General features: G+C 53.8%; 2 protein-coding genes across 3 annotated transcripts; both read left to right on the plus strand.

Annotated features, from left to right (window-relative positions):
- The first annotated feature begins 85 nt into the window (after positions 1-85).
- Positions 86-8,754, plus strand: LOC131095060 (uncharacterized). Its single transcript, XM_058042649.1, has 6 exons — positions 86-280; positions 4,861-5,179; positions 5,275-5,729; positions 7,617-7,801; positions 8,108-8,255; positions 8,719-8,754. Exons 1-6 carry the CDS (start codon positions 86-88, stop codon positions 8,752-8,754), a joined length of 1,338 nt encoding a protein of 445 aa, XP_057898632.1.
- A 2,924-nt stretch (positions 8,755-11,678) lies between these two features.
- Positions 11,679-17,945, plus strand: CD84 (CD84 molecule). 2 transcript variants are annotated; one of them, XM_058042869.1, is made up of 7 exons: positions 11,679-11,853; positions 13,154-13,353; positions 13,940-14,000; positions 14,599-14,882; positions 14,960-15,226; positions 16,156-16,302; positions 16,692-17,945. In XM_058042869.1, exons 3-7 carry the CDS (start codon positions 13,942-13,944, stop codon positions 16,790-16,792), a joined length of 858 nt encoding a protein of 285 aa, XP_057898852.1. In that variant the 5' UTR covers positions 11,679-11,853; positions 13,154-13,353; positions 13,940-13,941; the 3' UTR covers positions 16,793-17,945. The 2 variants fall into 2 exon arrangements, with proteins under 2 accessions (XP_057898852.1, XP_057898851.1); XM_058042868.1 differs by lacking the exon at positions 13,154-13,353.
- The last annotated feature ends 328 nt before the right edge of the window (positions 17,946-18,273 follow it).

Consider the following 18,273-nt stretch of genomic DNA (forward strand, 5'->3'; position numbering starts at 1 on the left):
CGGGGGCTACGGGAGCCATGGGCTTGGGAGGCTGTTACCGTGGGAATGGGGGGTGTAGGCATGGGAACGAGGTGGGGGCGTTGCCATGGTAGCGAGGGGCTGTGGGCGTGGGAACGGGGAGGAGGCTGTTGCCATGGGAACAGAAGGGTGGTGTTGCCATGGGACTGGGGGGCTGAGGGTGTGGGGACCGGGGGCTGCTGACGTGAAACGGCGGACAGTTGCCATGGCGATGCGATGCTGTTGCTATGGGAACGGGGTGCGTGTTGCCATGGAAACGGGGGTGCGGTTTCCCTGGGAACAGGAAGGGGGCGCTGTTTGCGGCGGTGCAGCGCGGTGACGTCACTTGCGTGACCCCAAGTCCCTGCGGAGGGGCTCTGGGGGTGTCGGGGTGACACCTGTGAGGTCACCGTGCACTGTCACTGTCACATGGCGGGGACAGCGCCACCCTCGGTCACTCGTGGCAGAGAGGAGCACAAGAACAGTTCTGCGTGTCCTGTCCCCATGAGGCCCCTGTGTGTGTCCCCATGTGTCCTCTTCTGTGTCCATGTCCCGTGTGTGTCCCCAGGGATCCTGCATCCTTTGTGTCCATATCCCGTGTCCCCCATGTCCTATGTGTCCCCATGCCTGTCTATCCCTGTGTCCTGTGTGTCGTCGTGTCCTGTGTGTCCCTGTCTGTCCCTGTGTCCGTCTGCCCCCGTGTGTCCTCTGCATGTCCCCCATGTCCTTTTGCGTGTGTCCCCATGGGTCCAGCATCCTCTGTGTCCATGTCTTGTGTCCCTGTGCCCTGTGTGTCGCTGTCCATCCCTGTGCCTGTCTGTCCCTGTGTCCTGTGTGTCCCTGTCCTTGTCTGTCCCTGTGTCCTGTGTGTCCCTGTGCCTGTCTGTCCCCATCTGTGTTCAGGGAGATGGCAAGCTGCTTTTGTAATTACTGGATTTGTTCCTAAATTTTTGTAGCAGGAGTGCAACGAGCAAAACCATCAAGGTGAGGAGAGCAAGGAGGGCAGTGACCAGTGGGCAGAAGCAATTCTAACTGCTCAGGGATCAAATTCTGGTGCAACCAGGAACCTGGGGACACAAATTTTGTTTCACAGGGAAAAGGGTTGGGGATTGGTGTTCAGGAGCTGTGGCCTGGAGTAGGATGCCTTCTTCCTTCTTCCTGCCTTCTTCCACTGCTTTTTCATCAAAACCAGCTTTAACCCTGGCTGATTTTACTGCCTAGGGTTAGAGTCTTGAAAACCACAAATCCCAGAGCTCCAGGCACCCTGCAGCTGCAAAAGGCATCCCAAAGGGAACACAAAACTGCCACAACATTGCATTCCAAAGGTTTATTCTGATTTTTCTCTTATTTTAAGTCCGTGAATCAAGATTTTGTATTACACCCCTTTCAATTTTCTGAGCCTTCGTCCTCCTATTCCAGATCTCAGCAGGAAATAATTACAGTGAGTGTCTTGGGTTTGGCCAGCCCTAAACCCACCCCAAAATTGGTGTGTTGGCCAAAAACTCAGATTGATGAACCCAAAGCTCTTCACTGAATTGGTGTTTTTTCCTGGTCATGAAAAAAACCCACTACAATTGTAGATATTTCTATGGATTAATGGGATTCCCCTTATACAGGAGATTTTTATGGATATTGGAGATTTTCTATGAATATTCAAGATATTTTCTATGAATATTCAAGATATTTTCTATGAATATTCAAGATATTTCTGTCCCCTTAAAAAGAGATTTTAGGGATTTTTTTTCCTGGTGCCACATCCAGCCCCCAGTGGGTTTTTAGCTCAAATAAGGCGAATAAAGAGAGCTCAGAGCCATTTCCTGCCCTTTGCTTCCTGTCCTGCAGCACACCGACCCCAAATCAGGTGACAGAGGTGACAAATTCACCCTCCAAACCTGGTGGTGAAGCGACAAAATTCAGACCCAGAATTTGAGGACGGCGGTGACAAAAATCCGCCCCAAAATCAGGGGGCAAAGTGATGGAAATCAGCCCCAAAATCAGGGGGGCAAAGTGATGGAAATCAGCCCCAAAATCAGGGGGGCAAAGTGATGGAAATCCGCCCCAAAATCAGGGGGGAAAGTGATGGAAATCAGCCCCAAAATCAGGGGGGCAAAGTGATGGAAATCCACCCCAAAATCAGGGGGCAAAGTGATGGAAATCAGCCCCAAAATCAGGGGGGCAAAGTGATGGAAATCAGCCCCAAAATCAGGGGGGCAAAGTGATGGAAATCAGCCCCAAAATCAGGGGGGCAAAGTGATGGAAATCAGCCCCAAAATCAGGGGGCAAAGTGATGGAAATCAGCCCCAAAATCAGGGGGGCAAAGTGATGGAAATCAGCCCCAAAATCAGGGGGGCAAAGTGATGGAAATCAGCCCCAAAATCAAGGGGAAAAGTGATGGAAATCAGCCCCAAAATCAGGGGGCAAAGTGATGGAAATCAGCCCCAAAATCAGGTGACAAAAGGCTCAGGGTGATCTGAAGCCGTGTCCCCTCCCCATCCCAGGTGTCCCCAAAGTAAGGACAGAGCTCCTTGTGCTGTCACCTGTGGCTGTCAGGGGTGCAAAAATTGTGCAATTTTTGCACAATTAGGGATGCAAAAATTATGGAATTTTGAAATATCCTGCGCAGGATATTGATATCCTGAGCCACGAGTGTGGCAGCTGGGACAAAGAGCCCAAAAAATCAAATATTTACAAATATTAGCAAATGTCCAAATATTCACGAATATCCAGCTCTTGCACAGGCACCCCAAAACCATGGGCTTGTTTAGATGGGATTTTAAGGATCAATCCTTCCCTGGTCCAGGTTTTTCCATGGATTTCCCATCTCTGGAAGTTTCCAAGGCCAGGCTGGAACCACTGGGATAGGGGAAGGACCCTGCCCATGGAACCAGGGTGGGATTTTTTGGGATTTCAGGTTCTTTTCCATCCCAAACCATTCCAGGATTCCATGGGCTGGTTTAGAAGGGATTTTAGGGATCAATCCTTCCCTGGCCCAGGTTATTCCATGGATTTCCCATCCCTGGAAGTTTCCAAAGCCAGGCTGGAACCACCTGGGATAGGGGAAGGACCCTGCCCCATTTTTGGGGATTTTTGGGGATTTCAGGTTCCTTTCCATCCCAAACCATTCCAGGACTCCATGGAATGGAATTTTAGGGATTTTAGATGGGATTTTAGGGATCGATCCTTCCCTGGCTCAGGTTATCCCGTGGATTTCCATCTCTGGAAGTTTCCAAGGCCAGGCAGGACATTGCTTGGCGCAGCCTGGGCTGGTGGGAGCTGTCCCTGCCCACAGGATGAGCTTTAAGGCCCCTTCCCACCCAAACCATTCCGTGATTTGGGCTCAGCCTCGCTCCTCAGGGATGCCCTGGAGACCCAATTCCATGGGCATCAATTCCATGGGCACCAATTCCATGGGCACCATGACATTCTCTGGGACAACGCTCTCCAGCACCTGAGCCATTTTGTCACACACGGCCACGGTGACACTCTCGGTCCCAGCGGCCACCCTCATCCTGCTGGGCAGTGGAGTGGCTTTGGTTTCTTTTAAACACCTCAAATTTTCATCGAAGCGAGAATCGCCTTTCCTCGATGCGTCACCTTTTTGTCACAAACCACATCCAAGGCCCTGCCCTCCACCCAGGCACTGAAAAACCACCCGGGCACTTTTCTTCTTCCTCTTTGTGGTGCTCATTTTTGGGTGCTGGCACCCCAAATCCTCTCTGTTTCTGGGCATCCATGGACGTGTTTTGGATCCTTCATCTCACCATCCTCGTGTTCGTCCTCCAAACCAGTGAGTGCCGGGTGCTCCTTGTCCCCTGGGAAGGAGAGTTTGGGGTGGTTTTGGGGTTTTGGGGTTGAGGGCTGTGTGGGAGCACCAGAGCAGCTCCACGGGGTGGATTTGTGCCCAGTGTTGGGATCCAGGGCTGGCATGGAAACCTGCTGGAGGGCTGGCGTCCATCTCTGTGTCCATCTCTGTGTCCATCTCTGGTGTCCACCTCTGGCCCAGCCTCTGCTCCAGATGTTCTCCACACATCCTGCTCTGCCTTCAGCTCCTGCTCCTCTCCACGTTGCCTCCTGGTTTTTGGAGGTCTCATCTTGGGGTGTTTTCTGGCTGAAAAGAGGGAAACTGGGCAAGGTTCAGCCCCAGCCCTCCCCCACGTCTTCTGAGTGGGGTTTATCACATGAACCACCTGGTGGCTGCAGTATTCAGCAAATTTCCTACGAGTTTGTCTTCTCCTGCAGCTTTTTCCAGCCACATTCTCCATTGCCTGTGTCCCAGCGGTGGCTGAGGCTGTGGGAGCCAGAAATCCCAAGCCCAATCTGGAAATGGAGCCAGGATCAGTTCCCCATTGGGAAAACGGGGATAGAGAACTCCATTCCTGGTATAAATTGTGTGACACGGTTAATTGGGAATGGGAAGTTGTGAAAATAACAAAAACAGCTCCTTTCTCCTTAAATTGGTGAGCCAAGGGCATGGTGTGGTCACTGGAGGGAAGGGATGGGTCCAGAGGGATCCTGGACCTTGTCCTGGGCTGCATCCAAAGGAGGGTGGGAGGGTTCTCATTGCTGGAATGGTGGGAGTCCACCTGGAATGGTGAGAGCCCACCTGGAATGGTGAGATCCCACCTGGAGTGGTGAGATCTCACCATCTGGAATGGTGAGAACCCAACTGGAACGATGGGAACCCACTTGGAATGGTGAGGTCCCACCTGGATCCCACCACTTCATCCCACCTCAGTCCCACCTTGATCCCATCTTCAGCCTGCCTTCCACCCAACTCCATCCCACCTCCAGCCCAAACTCAGCACTTCCTCACCCCACCTTCACCCCACCTTCATCCTACCTTCATCCCACCCTCATCCCAAGTTCTCTCCCCACCTTCTCTCCCCAGCGAGCGCCAGCGACACCAGGGAGGTGATCGGGGCCGTGGGCGGCTCTGTGACCTTCCGCAGCCACAACCCCGACAGGAACGTGGCCCTCTGGAGTTTTGGGGGCGATCCCATAGTGACTGTGGTGTTCAAGAGCCCTCCTCGACTCATATTTTTCGAGGACAAATTCAAAGCCCGTTTCGCCGTCTGCGAGGACGGCCACGCGCTCAGCATCCCCCAGCTGAGGATGGAGGATGCCGGGACCTACTCTGTGGCCATTGGGGATAAAAGATCCACCTTCACCCTGCAGGTGTTCAGTAGGTGCTTTCAGTGCTGTTTTGGGGGTGCTTTTAGTGCTGTTTTGGGGGTCTTCACCCTAAAAGAGAGGTTTGTGACATCCCTGTTCCCCTAGGGAAGCTGGCAGAGCCCACGGTGACCTGCGAGGCCCAGAACTGCTCGGGTGGAAGCTGCAGCTCCTCCCTGCGCTGCTCCACGCCCGGCACCGGCTTTGGGAATGTTTTCTACACCTGGAGGGTGGGAAATCAGACGTGGGATGGGAGCTCCATGGTGCTGCAGGTGAATGAAACATCCCAGGATGGGCTGGAGCCGGTGACGTGCACGGCACGGAACGCCGTCAGCAGCAGGAACGTCACCGTCACCAACCTCGGGGAGCTCTGCGCGGGTGAGAGCCGGGGACAGGTTGGGGAAAGGTGGGGTGGGCTGATCCTGATCCCTGAGAGCAGGAAAAGCTGGGATTTGGGGTTGGGATGGGCTGATCCTGATAGCCTGGGAGCAGGAAAAGCTGGGATTTGGGGTTGGGATGGGCTGATCCTGATAGCCTGGGAGCAGGAAAAGCTGGGATTTGGGGTTGGGATGGGCTGATCCCGATCCCCTGAGAAACATGGGAGGGTTGGGGCTGGGATAGGATGGGAATGGGAATGTTGGGGTTGGAATGGGCTGATCCCAATCCCCTGAGAGCAGGAAAAGCTGGGATTTGGGGTTGGGATGGGCTGATCCTGATCCCCTGAGGAACACGGGAGGGTTGGGGTTGGGATGGGCTGATGCCGATCCCTGAGAGCCATGGGAACATTGGGATTTGGGGTTGGGATGGGCTCATCCCAATCCCCTGAGAGCAGGAAAAGCTGGGATTTGGGGTTGGGATGGGCTCATCCCAATCCCCTGAGAAACATGGGAATGTTGGGTTTGGGATGGGATGGGATGGGATGGGATGGATGGGATGGGATGGGATGGGATGGGATGGGATGGGATGGGATGGGATGGGGTGGGATGGGATAGGATGGGATGGGAAGGTTGGGGTTGGGATGGGCTGATCCTGCCTCCTGTGAGGGCCATGGAAAGGTGAAGGGAAAGGTGGGGATGGGCTGATCCCAATGCCCTGAGAAAGATGGGAAGGCTCTGGCTCTCCCTGGAGCGGTGGCTCAGATGCAGAGGGAAGCTCTGACCCGTGTCCCTTTCTCTCTCCTCACCAGCAATCACCACTCCCAGCACAGGTAAGCTGCCACCCCTGTCCATGTCCAGTCCCTGAGTGTCCCCAATTGTCCCCAAGTGTCCCCAAGTGATTTGAGTATTCTGGGATTCTCCTGCTGCTGCCTCCACCAAGCCGCTCGTCCTCGTCCAGCGCCGCTTCTGCCCTGGCTTGGAGTGAGATCCCCTGGAATGAGGGATCAGGGTGGGATTTGAGGCCAAATCCCCTCAGCCCCAACGCCAGGAAGAGCCAGGTTCATTTTGGGTTGTTTCAGCTGGATCTTCTCTTTCCAGGTGCCCACTCTGGCAGCTGGATCAGGATCGGCGTCGTAGCCGGGGTTGAATTCGCGTCGCTTTTATTGATTTTCCTCGTGTCCTACTATAAATATAAATGAGAGTGTGAAAAACCAAAGCCCTGGGGAGCAGGAAGTGGGACCTGGGAGAGGGACAGAGCCAAAATGGGGGTGGTTTGGGGCTGATTTGGGTGGAATTTGGGCTGATTTGGGGTTCTCTTGACTCCATCTCGTCTCCCCTCATGGTTTAATGGATTGTTGGGTTTTTAGTTGGGGGAGAAGCCAGGGCAAATTTTTTTTTTTTTCATTTTAAAACTTTAATAGTAATAAAATGGTTATAAAAAGAGTAATACAATTAGAGTAATAATACTTTGGGCAACTGAAATTAAGACAATATGAGACAACAAATGTAAAGGGTTACCGATGTCTGGGTACCTTCTTCTGAGGATTAACCCTTAAAAACAATAACCTGTTGCATATTCATAACTTCATGCATGATGCATAAATTCCATTCCAATACAGAATTCTGTCTGGTCAGTGTCAACTTCCTGCTCTGAATCCTAACAGCGCCTTTGAGGTGGGAAGAATTTATTTTCTTCTCATAAGAGGGCAATAAATTCTTTGTCTCTGATTCAGGTGTCCTGTGGCTGCTATCTCGCTGCGAGTCCTTTCTTTAAAAAAGTATCCTATGCAGCATCATTTCTATTTTAACATTTTTTTATAACCTAAAACTATATTTAACACACTACTGAAGAGAACTAATACAGCATTACTTTCTAACACAACACATATAACATTCACTTTAATATTTGCCAAAAGCCAATCGTAAAACACACGCATTTCTCACAGGAAGAACCGCGCCTTGCTTTGCTCCATGAAGACAAATGCGGCACCGCGCTCCCGCTCACCCCCTGCCTGCCGCCCTCACGGTCCCGGCACCCGTTCCCCCGGTTTCGGCCGCCCCACTGCACCCCAGGGCCGCTCCCGGCCCCCCGTTAGTCCGTGCTGCCCCGGCTACCGCGGTTTCAGCCCCGGTTCCACTATCATGGCGGCCCCGTTCCCGCTCCCGCCCCTACGAGCAGCGTCACCCTCGCCAGGCGATTACGTCCGCAAACGAACAACGAACAGCCATGGTCGCCATTACGGGGCAGCTCCGGCAAGGTCGGGCGCCTGCACTTTTCTCAAACCTCCCGGTTCGCCCCTGCAATATGACTCAGCGCCGGCGATGGCACATCTGCGTCCGCCGCTGCTGCGTCTCCGCCGTCTCTGCCGCTCTCCCGAGAACGTCTGTCTCGGCGGCAGAGCTCTTTGTGTAAGTTACCGCGTCTGAACTGTGCCATCCCTTCCTCCCTGCTTCTCTGGCGGCGTTCCAGCGCAGTTCTGGGTCCCCCTTTCTGGTTGGGGACCGGTGGCCGGGACACGGGGCGCCCCAGCTCCCCAGTCCACCCCGTGCTGCCGCCGCTCCAGCTCGGTTTCCCCGTACCGGCGCTCGGGCAGTGCCGCTCCGGCAGCCACGCCAGCCCAGCTTGCGAGCTGCACGCCGCGGCCCAGCCTCGCCCGTCGCTCGGCCACCAAGGCAGGACCCCTCCCGCAGCAGCCCCACGCCGCTCCTCCGGTCTCCCGCCACCGCATGGGGTCATCCCCGCTAACCGGGCCGCTCCGGCATTGCCCAGGGTCGCTCTCCCGCTCCTGCCAGCCCGCCCGCCCGCCCCGGCCAGTCCCCACTCCTGGCACGGCTGCGGCCGCGCCGGCTCTTTGAGCAGAAATACACCAATCCCGTGATCTTTTTCTTTGTTATATCAAATAGCCTTTCTCCCGTGTTTTGACAAAGAATTTGGAGAGGGCTGCCTTTGGAACTAAGCTTTAAAGGGTTAACCTGAGCACCGATGTGGTTAGTAGGGAACGGAGCTCAGGGCGGGACGGGGCTGAGGAGGGGCCATAGCGCTGAGGGGACGGGATCGCGCCGAGTCTCGGCCCTCCAGGGGCCGGTAGGCGGGTAGTGTGGAGCCGGGGCGGAGCATGTACGGTGCCAATCAATTGCCCGTGCCCACTCCTCACAGTCCCTGTCTCCGGCGCAGGCAGAGCAGGCAGGTACGGGGGAGCGGTCGCGCTGAAGCGGGGGGCACCGAGGGGAGCCCTGGCGCGGTCGGCGCGGTTCACAGAGCGTGCGGAAAGGAAGGACCTCAGGCATGGTCGCGGGCCGCGCCGCGGACCAGCCAGGTTGACCGCCGGGGCTGGGGCTGGGGTCCGGGCGGGGACCGGGGAGGCGGATGCGACTCGTCCATTTCCCTTATTTCGGTCCTTTGCTGTATTTTGTCCGGTTTACCAAACCTTTCTAATTTTGGAAGGTTTGTGGACCTCGTTCGGAGAGTAGCATAAGAGGCAGGACCACCAAGGCGGCTCCGGCCGGTGTGAGAGAGGCGAGGAGAAACCCCCAAAACCCGCAGCCAACCCCTCTCCATCCCCCACCGCGCCCCTCTCGCCGGCCCAGCAGCCCCCCCAGCCCAGCTTACGAGCTGCTCCCACCGCTCGCCATGGTCCCCCCGCCGCCCCTACGCCGCTCCTCCGGCCTCCCGCTACCGCCCAGGGTCGCTCTCCCGCTCCTGCCAGTCCGCCCGCCCGCCCTTGAACATGCCTGCTTGCCCTGCCTGGGCATACCCGCTCCTGCTACGCCGCCCGCCCTGGACCTGCCCGCTCCTCCTGAGTCACCCGTCCGCCCTGGGCATCCCGGCTCCTGGCATGGCTGCGGCCCCGCCGGCTCTCTTAGTGGAAAGAGACCAATCCCTTCATCTTTTTTTTTTTTTTTTTTTTTATTATATTCAATAGCCTTTCTCCCGTATTTTGAAAAAGAATGTGGAGGGCTATCTTTGAACTGAGCTCCTAGAGGGTTAACCTGAGCACCGATGTGGTTAGTAGGGAACGGAGCTCAGGGCGGGACGGGGCTGAGGAGGGGGCATAGCGCTGAGGGGAAGGCATCGCGCCAAGTCTCGGCCCTCCCAGCTTAGATGGGACGGCCAGGCCTGTCAGGCCGGGGCACATGTAAGGGGGGAGCCCGCGCTGCGGCCTGGTGCTAGCCAGGTGCCAGGTGCCAAGTGCCCTCCATCTCCGGCGTGGGCAGAGCAGAGCAGGCAGGTATGGGGGAGCGGTCGCGTTGAGGCGGGGGGCACCGAGGGGGAGCCCTAGCGCGGTTCATAGAGCGTGCAGAAGGGAGGGACCCCAGGCTTGGCCGCGGACCAGCCACATTCACCACCGGGGCTGGGGTCCGGGGCAGGTGAATGCCGGGGGAAAGCAGCCGGACGCGACGTCCTCCCTTTGCCATAGCTCTGCGGTTTCCCGTTATTCAGTCCTTTGCTGTATTTTGTCCGGTTTACCAAACCTTTCTAATTTTGGAAGGTTTGTGGACCTCGTACGGAGAGTAGCATAAGAGGCAGGACCACCAAGGCGGCTCCGGCCGGTGTGAGAGAAGCGAGGAAAAACCCCCAAAACCCGCAGCCAACCCCTCTCCATCCCTCCCCGAGCCCCTCTCGCCGGCCCAGCAGCCCCCCCAGCCCAGCTTACGAGTTTACCTCCCACCATGGTTCCCTCTCAGCAGCCTCCCGCCACCGCCCCGGGGCGCACCCCGCCCGCCCTGGGCATCCCGGCTCCTGGCATGGCTGCGGCCCCGCCGGCTCTTTCAGCAGAAATACACCAATCCCGTGATCTTTTTGTTTGTTATATTCAATAGCCTTTCTCCCGTGTTTTGACAAAGAATTTGGAGAGGGCTGCCTTTTGAACTGAGCTCCTAGAGAGTGGACACTTTTTTGAGTACTGTGGTCACGAGGGGCGGGACGCGGTGAGGGGCGGGCATGAGCAGCTGGACCGCCCCTGCGCCTCCGTCGTGCCGGAAGCGGGAATTCATTGATAAGGCGAAGCGACGCGGCCTAGCGCGCCGGCACGGAAATCGTGCCTTTGCCGTACCTCTGTATTTTTCCCGTTATTCAGTCATTTGCTGTATTTTGTCCGGTTTACCAAACCTTTCTAATTTTGGAAGGGTGTGGACCTCGTGCGGAGAGCAGCATAAGAGGACCACCAAGGCGGCTCTGGCCGCGAGGTGAGAAACCCCCAAAATCCGCAGCCAGCCCCTCTCCATCCCCTTCTCGCTGCCTCGGCTTTTCCCGCAATTCCCGAATTGCCGCAGCAGCGACCCCCGGGCGGGGAGATCTGGGAGCAGAGAGGAGAAGTTGTGGGGGGACCTCGCTGTGGCCTGGCAGGACCTGAAGGGGCTTCGGGAAAAATGGAGGGAGAATTTTCCCAAGGGATGAGTGCCCAGATGAGGGGGAGTGGGGTCAGAGGGACAGAAGGGGAATTTGGGGTGGAATTGTTCCCTGTGAGGGCCTGGCCCAAGTTATTCCGTGGATTTGCATCCCTGGGAGTCTCCAAGGCCAGGCTGGAACCATCTGGGATAGGGGAAGGACCCTGCCCATAGAACTGGGTGGGATTTTTCGGTATTTCAAGTTCCTTTCCATCCCAAACCATTCCAGGATTCCCTGCTTTAAATGGAATTTTAGGGATCAATCCTTCCCTGGCCCAGGTGATTCCATGCATTCCCCATCTCTGGAAGTTTCCAGGCCCAGGCTGGACATTGCTTGGAGCAGTCTGGGCTGGTGGGAGCTGTCCCTGCCCACAGGATCAGCTTTAAGGCCCCTTCCCACCCAAACCATTCCGTGATTTGGGCTCAGCCTCGCTCCCCAGGGATGCCCTGGAGGCCCAATTCCGTGGGCACCAATTCCATGGGCACCATGACATTCTCTGGGATAACGCTCTCCAGGCTGGTCCCCACGGAGCACCTGAGCCATTTGTCACACTGTCCATGGTGACACTCTCTGTCCCAGCAGCCACCCTCATCTTTCCTTGGGAACGGGGCTGGGGTCTGTTTTAAACACCTCAAGTTTCCTCCTTTTCCCTTGAAAACAGAGTGTTTTTTTTTTTTTAATTTCAAACTTCAAATTTACGTTTGAGTGTAAATTGCTCCTCCTTGACGCTGCATTTTTGTAACACACCACGTCTAAAGCCACCTCCCCTCCACCCAGGCACTGAAAAACCACCCAGGTGCTCTTCCTCTTTGTGGTGCTCATTTTTGGGTGCTGGCACCCCAAATCCTCTCTGTTTCTGGACATCCATGGACATATTTTGGATCCTTCATCTCACCATGCTCGTCGTCCTCCACCAACCCAGTGAGTGCCGGGTGCTCCTTGTCCCATAGGGACGAGATCTTGGGGTGGTTTTGGGGTTTTGGGGGTTGAGGGCTGTGTGGGAGCACCAGAGCAGCTCCGCAGGGTGGATTTGTGCCCAGTGTTGGGATCCAGGGCTGCCATGGAAACCTGCTGGTGGAGGGCTGGTTCCCATCTCTGGGGTCCCTCTCTGGGGTCCATCTCTGGGCAGCTGCTGCCCAGGAGCGCCTGGCAGAGGTTATTCCATGGATTTGCCATCCCTGGAGTGACCAAGGCCAGGGTGGAGCCTCCTGGGACGCTGGAAGGTTCTGGGAGGTGGAACAGGATAATTTTAAGTTCTCTCCCAACCCAAACCTCTCCAGAATTCCACGACTCTCCTCCAAGGAGCAGCTCCAGGAGCTCCCTGAGCTCAGAGTTTGGTGCTCAGAGCGAACCTTTCCAAGCCCTGTCCAACTTTCTCCTTTCCATTTTCACCTCCAGGCTCTGTCCTCGTGCCCCTTTGCTTGTGCCAGGCGCTCCTTGCCCCTTGGCAAGGAGCCCATGGGGGCTTTGGGGTGGTTTTGGGGACCCCCAGGAGGGTGGGGATGTGTGGGGTGAGTGCCACAGGGGTGCAGCCAAGGGGAAGGATGCCCTGGCCTCTCCCCAGGCCATGGGAACCCTCTAAAGAGGAGAGATGAGCTCCAGCCTCTGCTCCAGATGTTCTTGCAGTGGTTTTAATTTGCCAATTTCAGATTTCTCTGCTGATGCACCAGTTACTGTGCTGGGTTAATGTTGGTCAATCACTAGTGCACTCATTGGAAAGTACTTATTTGTTTTTTGTTGTGATGCAGGATTAGGAGAAAGGTAAAACAAGTTCAAAAGTTTAGAAGGGTATAAAGAAAAATTTATCAGCAGTATCTAAAAGAAAGAGTAAGAAGAATCAGAACAAAACTTTTATAACACTTCCCCTCTCCAACTTGCCTGTCTACAACATTTTCTTTCCCACTGAGATTGTAAAGAGGCAAACCTTAAAATTTCTAGTTTGTTTACTACCTCTAGAATAGCCTTTCTTCATTTCACTTAGGGAGAGAAGTCCCTCTTGTTAATTTTTTGGAGACTTCTCCACAAAAAAAAATGGTTCTCTCGTGGCTCTCTCCACAAATAGCAGCCACTCAGAAAAATCCATAAAAAAGCCCTCTCATTTTCTGTAAGTTTTTCCCACTGCTGTGTTTATGGGCCATGTCAGCTGCTGGGGAACTGCCTGACAGATGAGCTGTTCAAAGGCAAAGGTTTTCATTATCTGTCTCTGAAATGATCTTCCCAGGGGCACTGGATCTTCATCACTCTTCTCTGCTTCTCTGCTCATGGGATCACAGCTGCTTTAACATCTGCTTGCTTTGGCATGGTGGCTTTTGCTCGATATCTGCAATTTGAGCGCTTTCGCCTCCCTATTCCTTCACGCGCTGTAGGGGAGAAAGAGCCTTTCTCCATAGCTTACAAGAGGATTTCAGCCCAAAACTAAAGGTATCTCCTTATCTCTGCCTTGATTCTTTTTTGCTGAGCTTGGTGTTTTATGTGGTTCCTCTGCACTGCCTGTATTGGCTGTTATCCCATGCAAGCAGGCATTTTAACACAAGCATCCTTAAATCATCTGTTTCACTAAGCTTAATTAACAACAGAAATAAAAACTGCATGTTTATAACAAAGTTACATTAACATCACACATATAACACCCATTTTAACATTTGCAAAAAGCCAGTATTATATTATAATGTGTATCTATAACATCCCCATAGGCCCCTGCTCAGCCTGGGTTGCCAGGGACATAAAGCCAGCCTCCTGTGGGATGTAATATCACCTGATCTTGAAAAACAAACAGTAAAAAAAGTATCCTGCACCACTGAGTAAGGATATGCATATATGAGTAATATAAGTAAGAATAAGTTTTGGCTAGGGGTCCGGCATGCCACAAGAAAATTGGCTGGGCACGCAAATTCCTTCATTCCCGTGACTGCGCTTTTCCGCTGTTCAGTCCTTTGCTGTATTTTGTCAGAGTTTATTACCAAACCATTAAAATTCTGAAAGTGAGCGTGGATCTCGTCATTTCCAGGCATGCACGACAAGAGCAGCGTAAGAAGCGAGCCCATCATGGCAGCTCCAGCCGGTGCAAGGTGAGAGAACTGAGGAGAATCCCCCAAAACCTGCAGCCAAACCCCACTCCATCCCCTCTTTTGTAGTGAGTCCAGAGTTTGAATGTTCCCTTCCCTGTGGAGAAGCCGTGGTGCAGCTGCCCCAGGCACCCCTGGCAGTGTCCAGGGCCAGGCTGGGCAGGGCTGGGGGAAGGTTTGGGGATTTTAGGGGAGAGTGGAATGAGAGGAGTTTTGGGTCCCTCCCAACCCAAAGTTTTCCACGATTCCCAGATTCTCCTCCGAGGAGCAGCTGCAGGTCTGACCAGGAGCTCCCTGTCCTGCTCAGTGACCCTTCCTGACCCTCCCATCCCCAAATCCTCGTTCCCCTTTCCCTCTCAGGTCCCCTCTGGGCTCCATCCTTGGCACAAGGCTGCACATGAGGCTCAGGGGGCTCAGCCTGGGGGTGGCCTCGTGCTCTTCCTTCACCCAGGGACCCTTCCATGAGCCCCCCGTGAGCCCTCAAATACCCCCAGCCCTGATGGGCTTCATCCTCTGGGTTCAGCAGCTTCATCCCACCTTCATCCCTTCTTCAACTGACCTCCATCCCAAGTTCTCTCCTCACTTTTTCTCCCCCTGCCAGTAACATCACGGTGGTGATCGGGGTCCTGGGCGAGTCTGTGACCTTCCACGTCAACACCACGGATGAAGACCCGGCACTCTGGAGTTTTGGGGATAAAGTCATAGTGACTGTGCCATTTAAGGATCCTTCTGTTGCCGTTTTTCATAACGACACGTACAAACTTTATTGTCATGTGTCCGAGAAGGGCCGCGCGCTCACAGTCGCCCCGCTGAGGATGGAGGATGCCGGGCACTACTCTGTAAGAATCAACGGAAAAGCATACAACTTCACTCTCCACGTGTTCAGTAGGTGCTTTTAATGCTATTTTGGGGGGGGGGTTTTACTCTGAAAGAGAGGTTTGTGACACCCCTGTTTCCCCTAGGGAAACTGGCAGAGCTCACGGTCACCAGTGAGGCCCAGAACAGCTCGGACGGGAGCTGCCACCACTACCTGCAGTGCTCCCTGTCTGGCACCGACTTCGGGAGTGTCTCCTACAGCTGGTGGGCGGGGAATCAGCTCTTGGCTGAGGGCCCCATGCTGCCGGTGAATGAATCACTCTTGGGTGTGAGGGAGCCACTGATGTGCACAGCACGGAACGCCGTCAGCAGCAGGAACGTCCCTGTCACCAACCTCGTGATGCTCTGCGCAGGTGAGAGCCGGGGACAGGCGGGGAAAGGTGGGGTGGGCTGATCCTGATCCCTGAGAGCAGCAAAAGCTGGGATTTGGGGTTGGGCTGGGCTGATCCAGATTCCTTTGAGAGCCATGGGAACATTGGGATTTGGGGTTGGGCTGATCCCACTCTCCAGGCTCTGGCTCTCCCTGGAGCGGTGGCTCAGATGCAGAGGGAAGCTCTGACCCGTGTCCCTTTCTCTCTCCTCACCAGCAATCACCACTCCCAGCACAGTTAAGCTGCCACCCCTGTCTATGTCCAGCCACGCTCCCGAGTGTCCCCAGTTGTCCCCAATTGCCCCTGAATGCCCGGGGCAGCTTTTCCATGCCCAGCCAGGAAGGGGGTTTGGGGAGCCCCAGCCCAGCACCCTCCATCTCCTCCCAAAATCCCTTTGCTGGGAATGTCCAGGCTCTTCCCAGAGGTGCCAGGGACGGGACGAGGAGTGGTGGCCACAAACCCAACCCCAAGAAGTTCCTCCTCCATTTGGGAACCTCTTCCCATGGAGTGTCCCCTCTGGAGCCACCCCAAACCCACCTGGCCATGTCCCCGTGTCCCCTGCTCTGGGTGACCCTGTCCTGGCAGAGCTGGGGGATCTCCAGAGTTCCTTTCTCACCCAGCAACTGTGGGATTTTGAGATTTGGGGATTTTGGGATTCTGGGGTTTGGGGAATTTGGGGATTCTGGGATTTGAGGATTCTGGGGTTTGGGGATTTGGGTATTCAGGGATTCTCCTGCTGCTGCCTCCACCAAGCCTCTTGTCCTCGTCCAGCGCCACCTCTGCCCTGGCTTGGAGTGAGATCCCCTGGAATGAGGGATCAGGGTGGGGTTTGAGGCCAAATCCCCTCTGCCCCAATGCCAGGAAGAGCCAGGTTCATTTTGGGATGTTACCCCTGGATCTGTCTTTTGCAGGTGCCAACTCCGGCAGCTGGATCTGGATCTTGATCTTGATCTTGATCATACTTGGCATTGTCGCAGTGCTTTTGATTTTCTTTGTGTCCTACTGTAAATCCAGAGATGAATGTGGAAGACCATCCCAGAAGCTCTGGGCAACAGGAGGTGGGACCTGGGAGAGGGGACAGAGCCAGGGTGGGGCAGATTTGGGGCTGATTTGGGTGGATTTGAGGTTCTGATTTGGGGCAGATTTGGGGTTCTGATTTGGGGCAGATTTGATGATGATTTGGAGTGGATTTGGTGCTGATTTGGGACTGATTTAGGGCTGATTTGGGGTTCTCCTGACTCTGTCTCATCTCTCCTCGTGGTTTAACACATTGTTGGGTTTTTAGTTGGGGGAGAGCCCAGCACTGGGGGCAGCTCCAGAATCCTCAGGGCTGGGTTCTCTCAGCCTGCCCTGCACTGGACTTCGCTTCGCTGCTTTTAGCCAGGTGTGCTGCACACAGAAGGGCAAAAGCAGCAAAAACAAATTGTTTTTTTTTTGTTCTTACCAGTGCCCTGGATGAGGAGAAAGTTCTGGATCAGCGTTGGCAGCCAGGACGACTCACACGGTGCTGCTGGGGACATGGACACACAGGCTGAGGAGTCTGTCTGATGGAGCAGATCAACCCTTTGGTGCTATGCAACACTCCAAATACTGTGATTAAGCTTTAGAACAAACAAACCTACAAACACCAATTCTCTCCCAGATGAGGAAAAGGGACAAAGGTGAAAACACATAAAGAAAATAACGGGACACTGGAATATAATTACCTTTTTCCTGTTGTGAGGTAGGATTAGGGAATGGCAAAGCAGCCGCTGAAGTTGAAAACAGCATTAAGAAAAAATTATTTTTTTATTTAGTGTCCTGTTATTTTCTTTATATTTTTACATAACAGTAGCTAAAAAGAAGGAACGCTAAGAATTAATCAGAACATTCCCTTTCCCACTACAACTTCCCTTTTCCCACTGACAATCCGAAGCGACAAAACCTAAAATTTCAGTCACTTTACTACTTCTAGAATTGTTCTCCTTCATTTCACTTAGGGAGAGAAGTCCCTCTTGGTAATGTTATGGTGACTTCTCCACAAGGAAACGGTTCTCTCGTGGCTCTCTCCATTCCTTTTCCCCCCCTTTTCCACAAGCTGTGTTCATGGGCCATGTCAGTTTATGGGGTACTGTGTGAAGGATGAGCTGTTCAAGAGCATTTCAGCCTAAAATTAATGGCATCTCCTCACCTCTCCCATGTGGGTCTTGATTCCTCTTCACTGACCTCAGTGTCTTCATGGTGCTCCTCTACACACCAGAATTTTGTCCTTTTTTTCCCCCTCTGGAGGGAGGATGGAAGCAGTGGGAGAGTTATCATCTCACCTGGTTTACAGACCAAACAACTCAGGAAAAGACCAAATTGATAAAATATGAGTTTACCGTAGCAAGGAAGAATCAGGGCTGTTAGCATGGAAACTGAAGTATTAACACAAAAGGGATATTTGAGGTGTGCCTTACTGAGCAGCATTAATGCCTTAATAATTTATTGTACATATTTGCCATTTCAGTATTTAACACTATTTTTTTGGACCAGCAAAATGTAATAAGCTGTTTTCTGAAATGATACTTTCTGAAATTATGATTTCTGAAATGATACTTTCTTAAAACAAATTTTTGATGTCTGAATGTATGAATGTGATGCGCTGTTTTGATGTAAATATTTTTTAGGAGTTTAAAACTGGAGAGCAATTTATAATAATAAAGGAGGCTCTGTTACTGTATTTGCACAAGTGTGTGTGTGTCATTTGTCCATCTCATCCGTGACAACCCAGGGGCTGCAGATGCTCAGCTGAGCCTGGCTGGGCTGGGGAGGGCCAGAACTCAGCCAGGCCAGACTAAACCAGGCCAGACTCAGACTAAACCAGGCCAGAACTCAGACTTTTCCTTGCAGACAGCCTTAGCCCTAGGCTGCATTTCCTGCCTAGGGTTAGGTTTAGGGTTTCTAAACCACAAATCCCAGAGCTCCAGGCCTCCCAAGGGGAACACAAAACTACCACAACGTGCCTTCACAGCTTTTTCCTTGGAACCAGCCTTAGCCCACGAGGACTA

This window comes from Melospiza georgiana, chromosome 33, assembly GCF_028018845.1.
Source record: "Melospiza georgiana isolate bMelGeo1 chromosome 33, bMelGeo1.pri, whole genome shotgun sequence".
Lineage (NCBI taxonomy): Eukaryota > Metazoa > Chordata > Aves > Passeriformes > Passerellidae > Melospiza > Melospiza georgiana.

Bases quoted from the DNA above. Each gene is read 5' to 3' on its own strand.
- LOC131095060 (XM_058042649.1), top strand. From the start codon at position 86: ATGGTAGCGAGGGGCTGTGGGCGTGGGAACGGGGAGGAGGCTGTTGCC. The intron at 7,802-8,107 runs GTCGGGCGCCTG...CCGCCGCTCCAG, and splicing joins TACGGGGCAGCTCCGGCAAG to CTCGGTTTCCCCGTACCGGC. The intron at 8,256-8,718 runs GTCTCCCGCCAC...TCTCCGGCGCAG, and splicing joins AGCCCCACGCCGCTCCTCCG to GCAGAGCAGGCAGGTACGGG.
- CD84 (XM_058042868.1), top strand. From the start codon at position 11,799: ATGGACATATTTTGGATCCTTCATCTCACCATGCTCGTCGTCCTCCAC. The intron at 14,883-14,959 runs GTAGGTGCTTTT...TGTTTCCCCTAG, and splicing joins CTTCACTCTCCACGTGTTCA to GGAAACTGGCAGAGCTCACG. The intron at 16,303-16,691 runs GTGGGACCTGGG...TGTTCTTACCAG, and splicing joins GAAGCTCTGGGCAACAGGAG to TGCCCTGGATGAGGAGAAAG.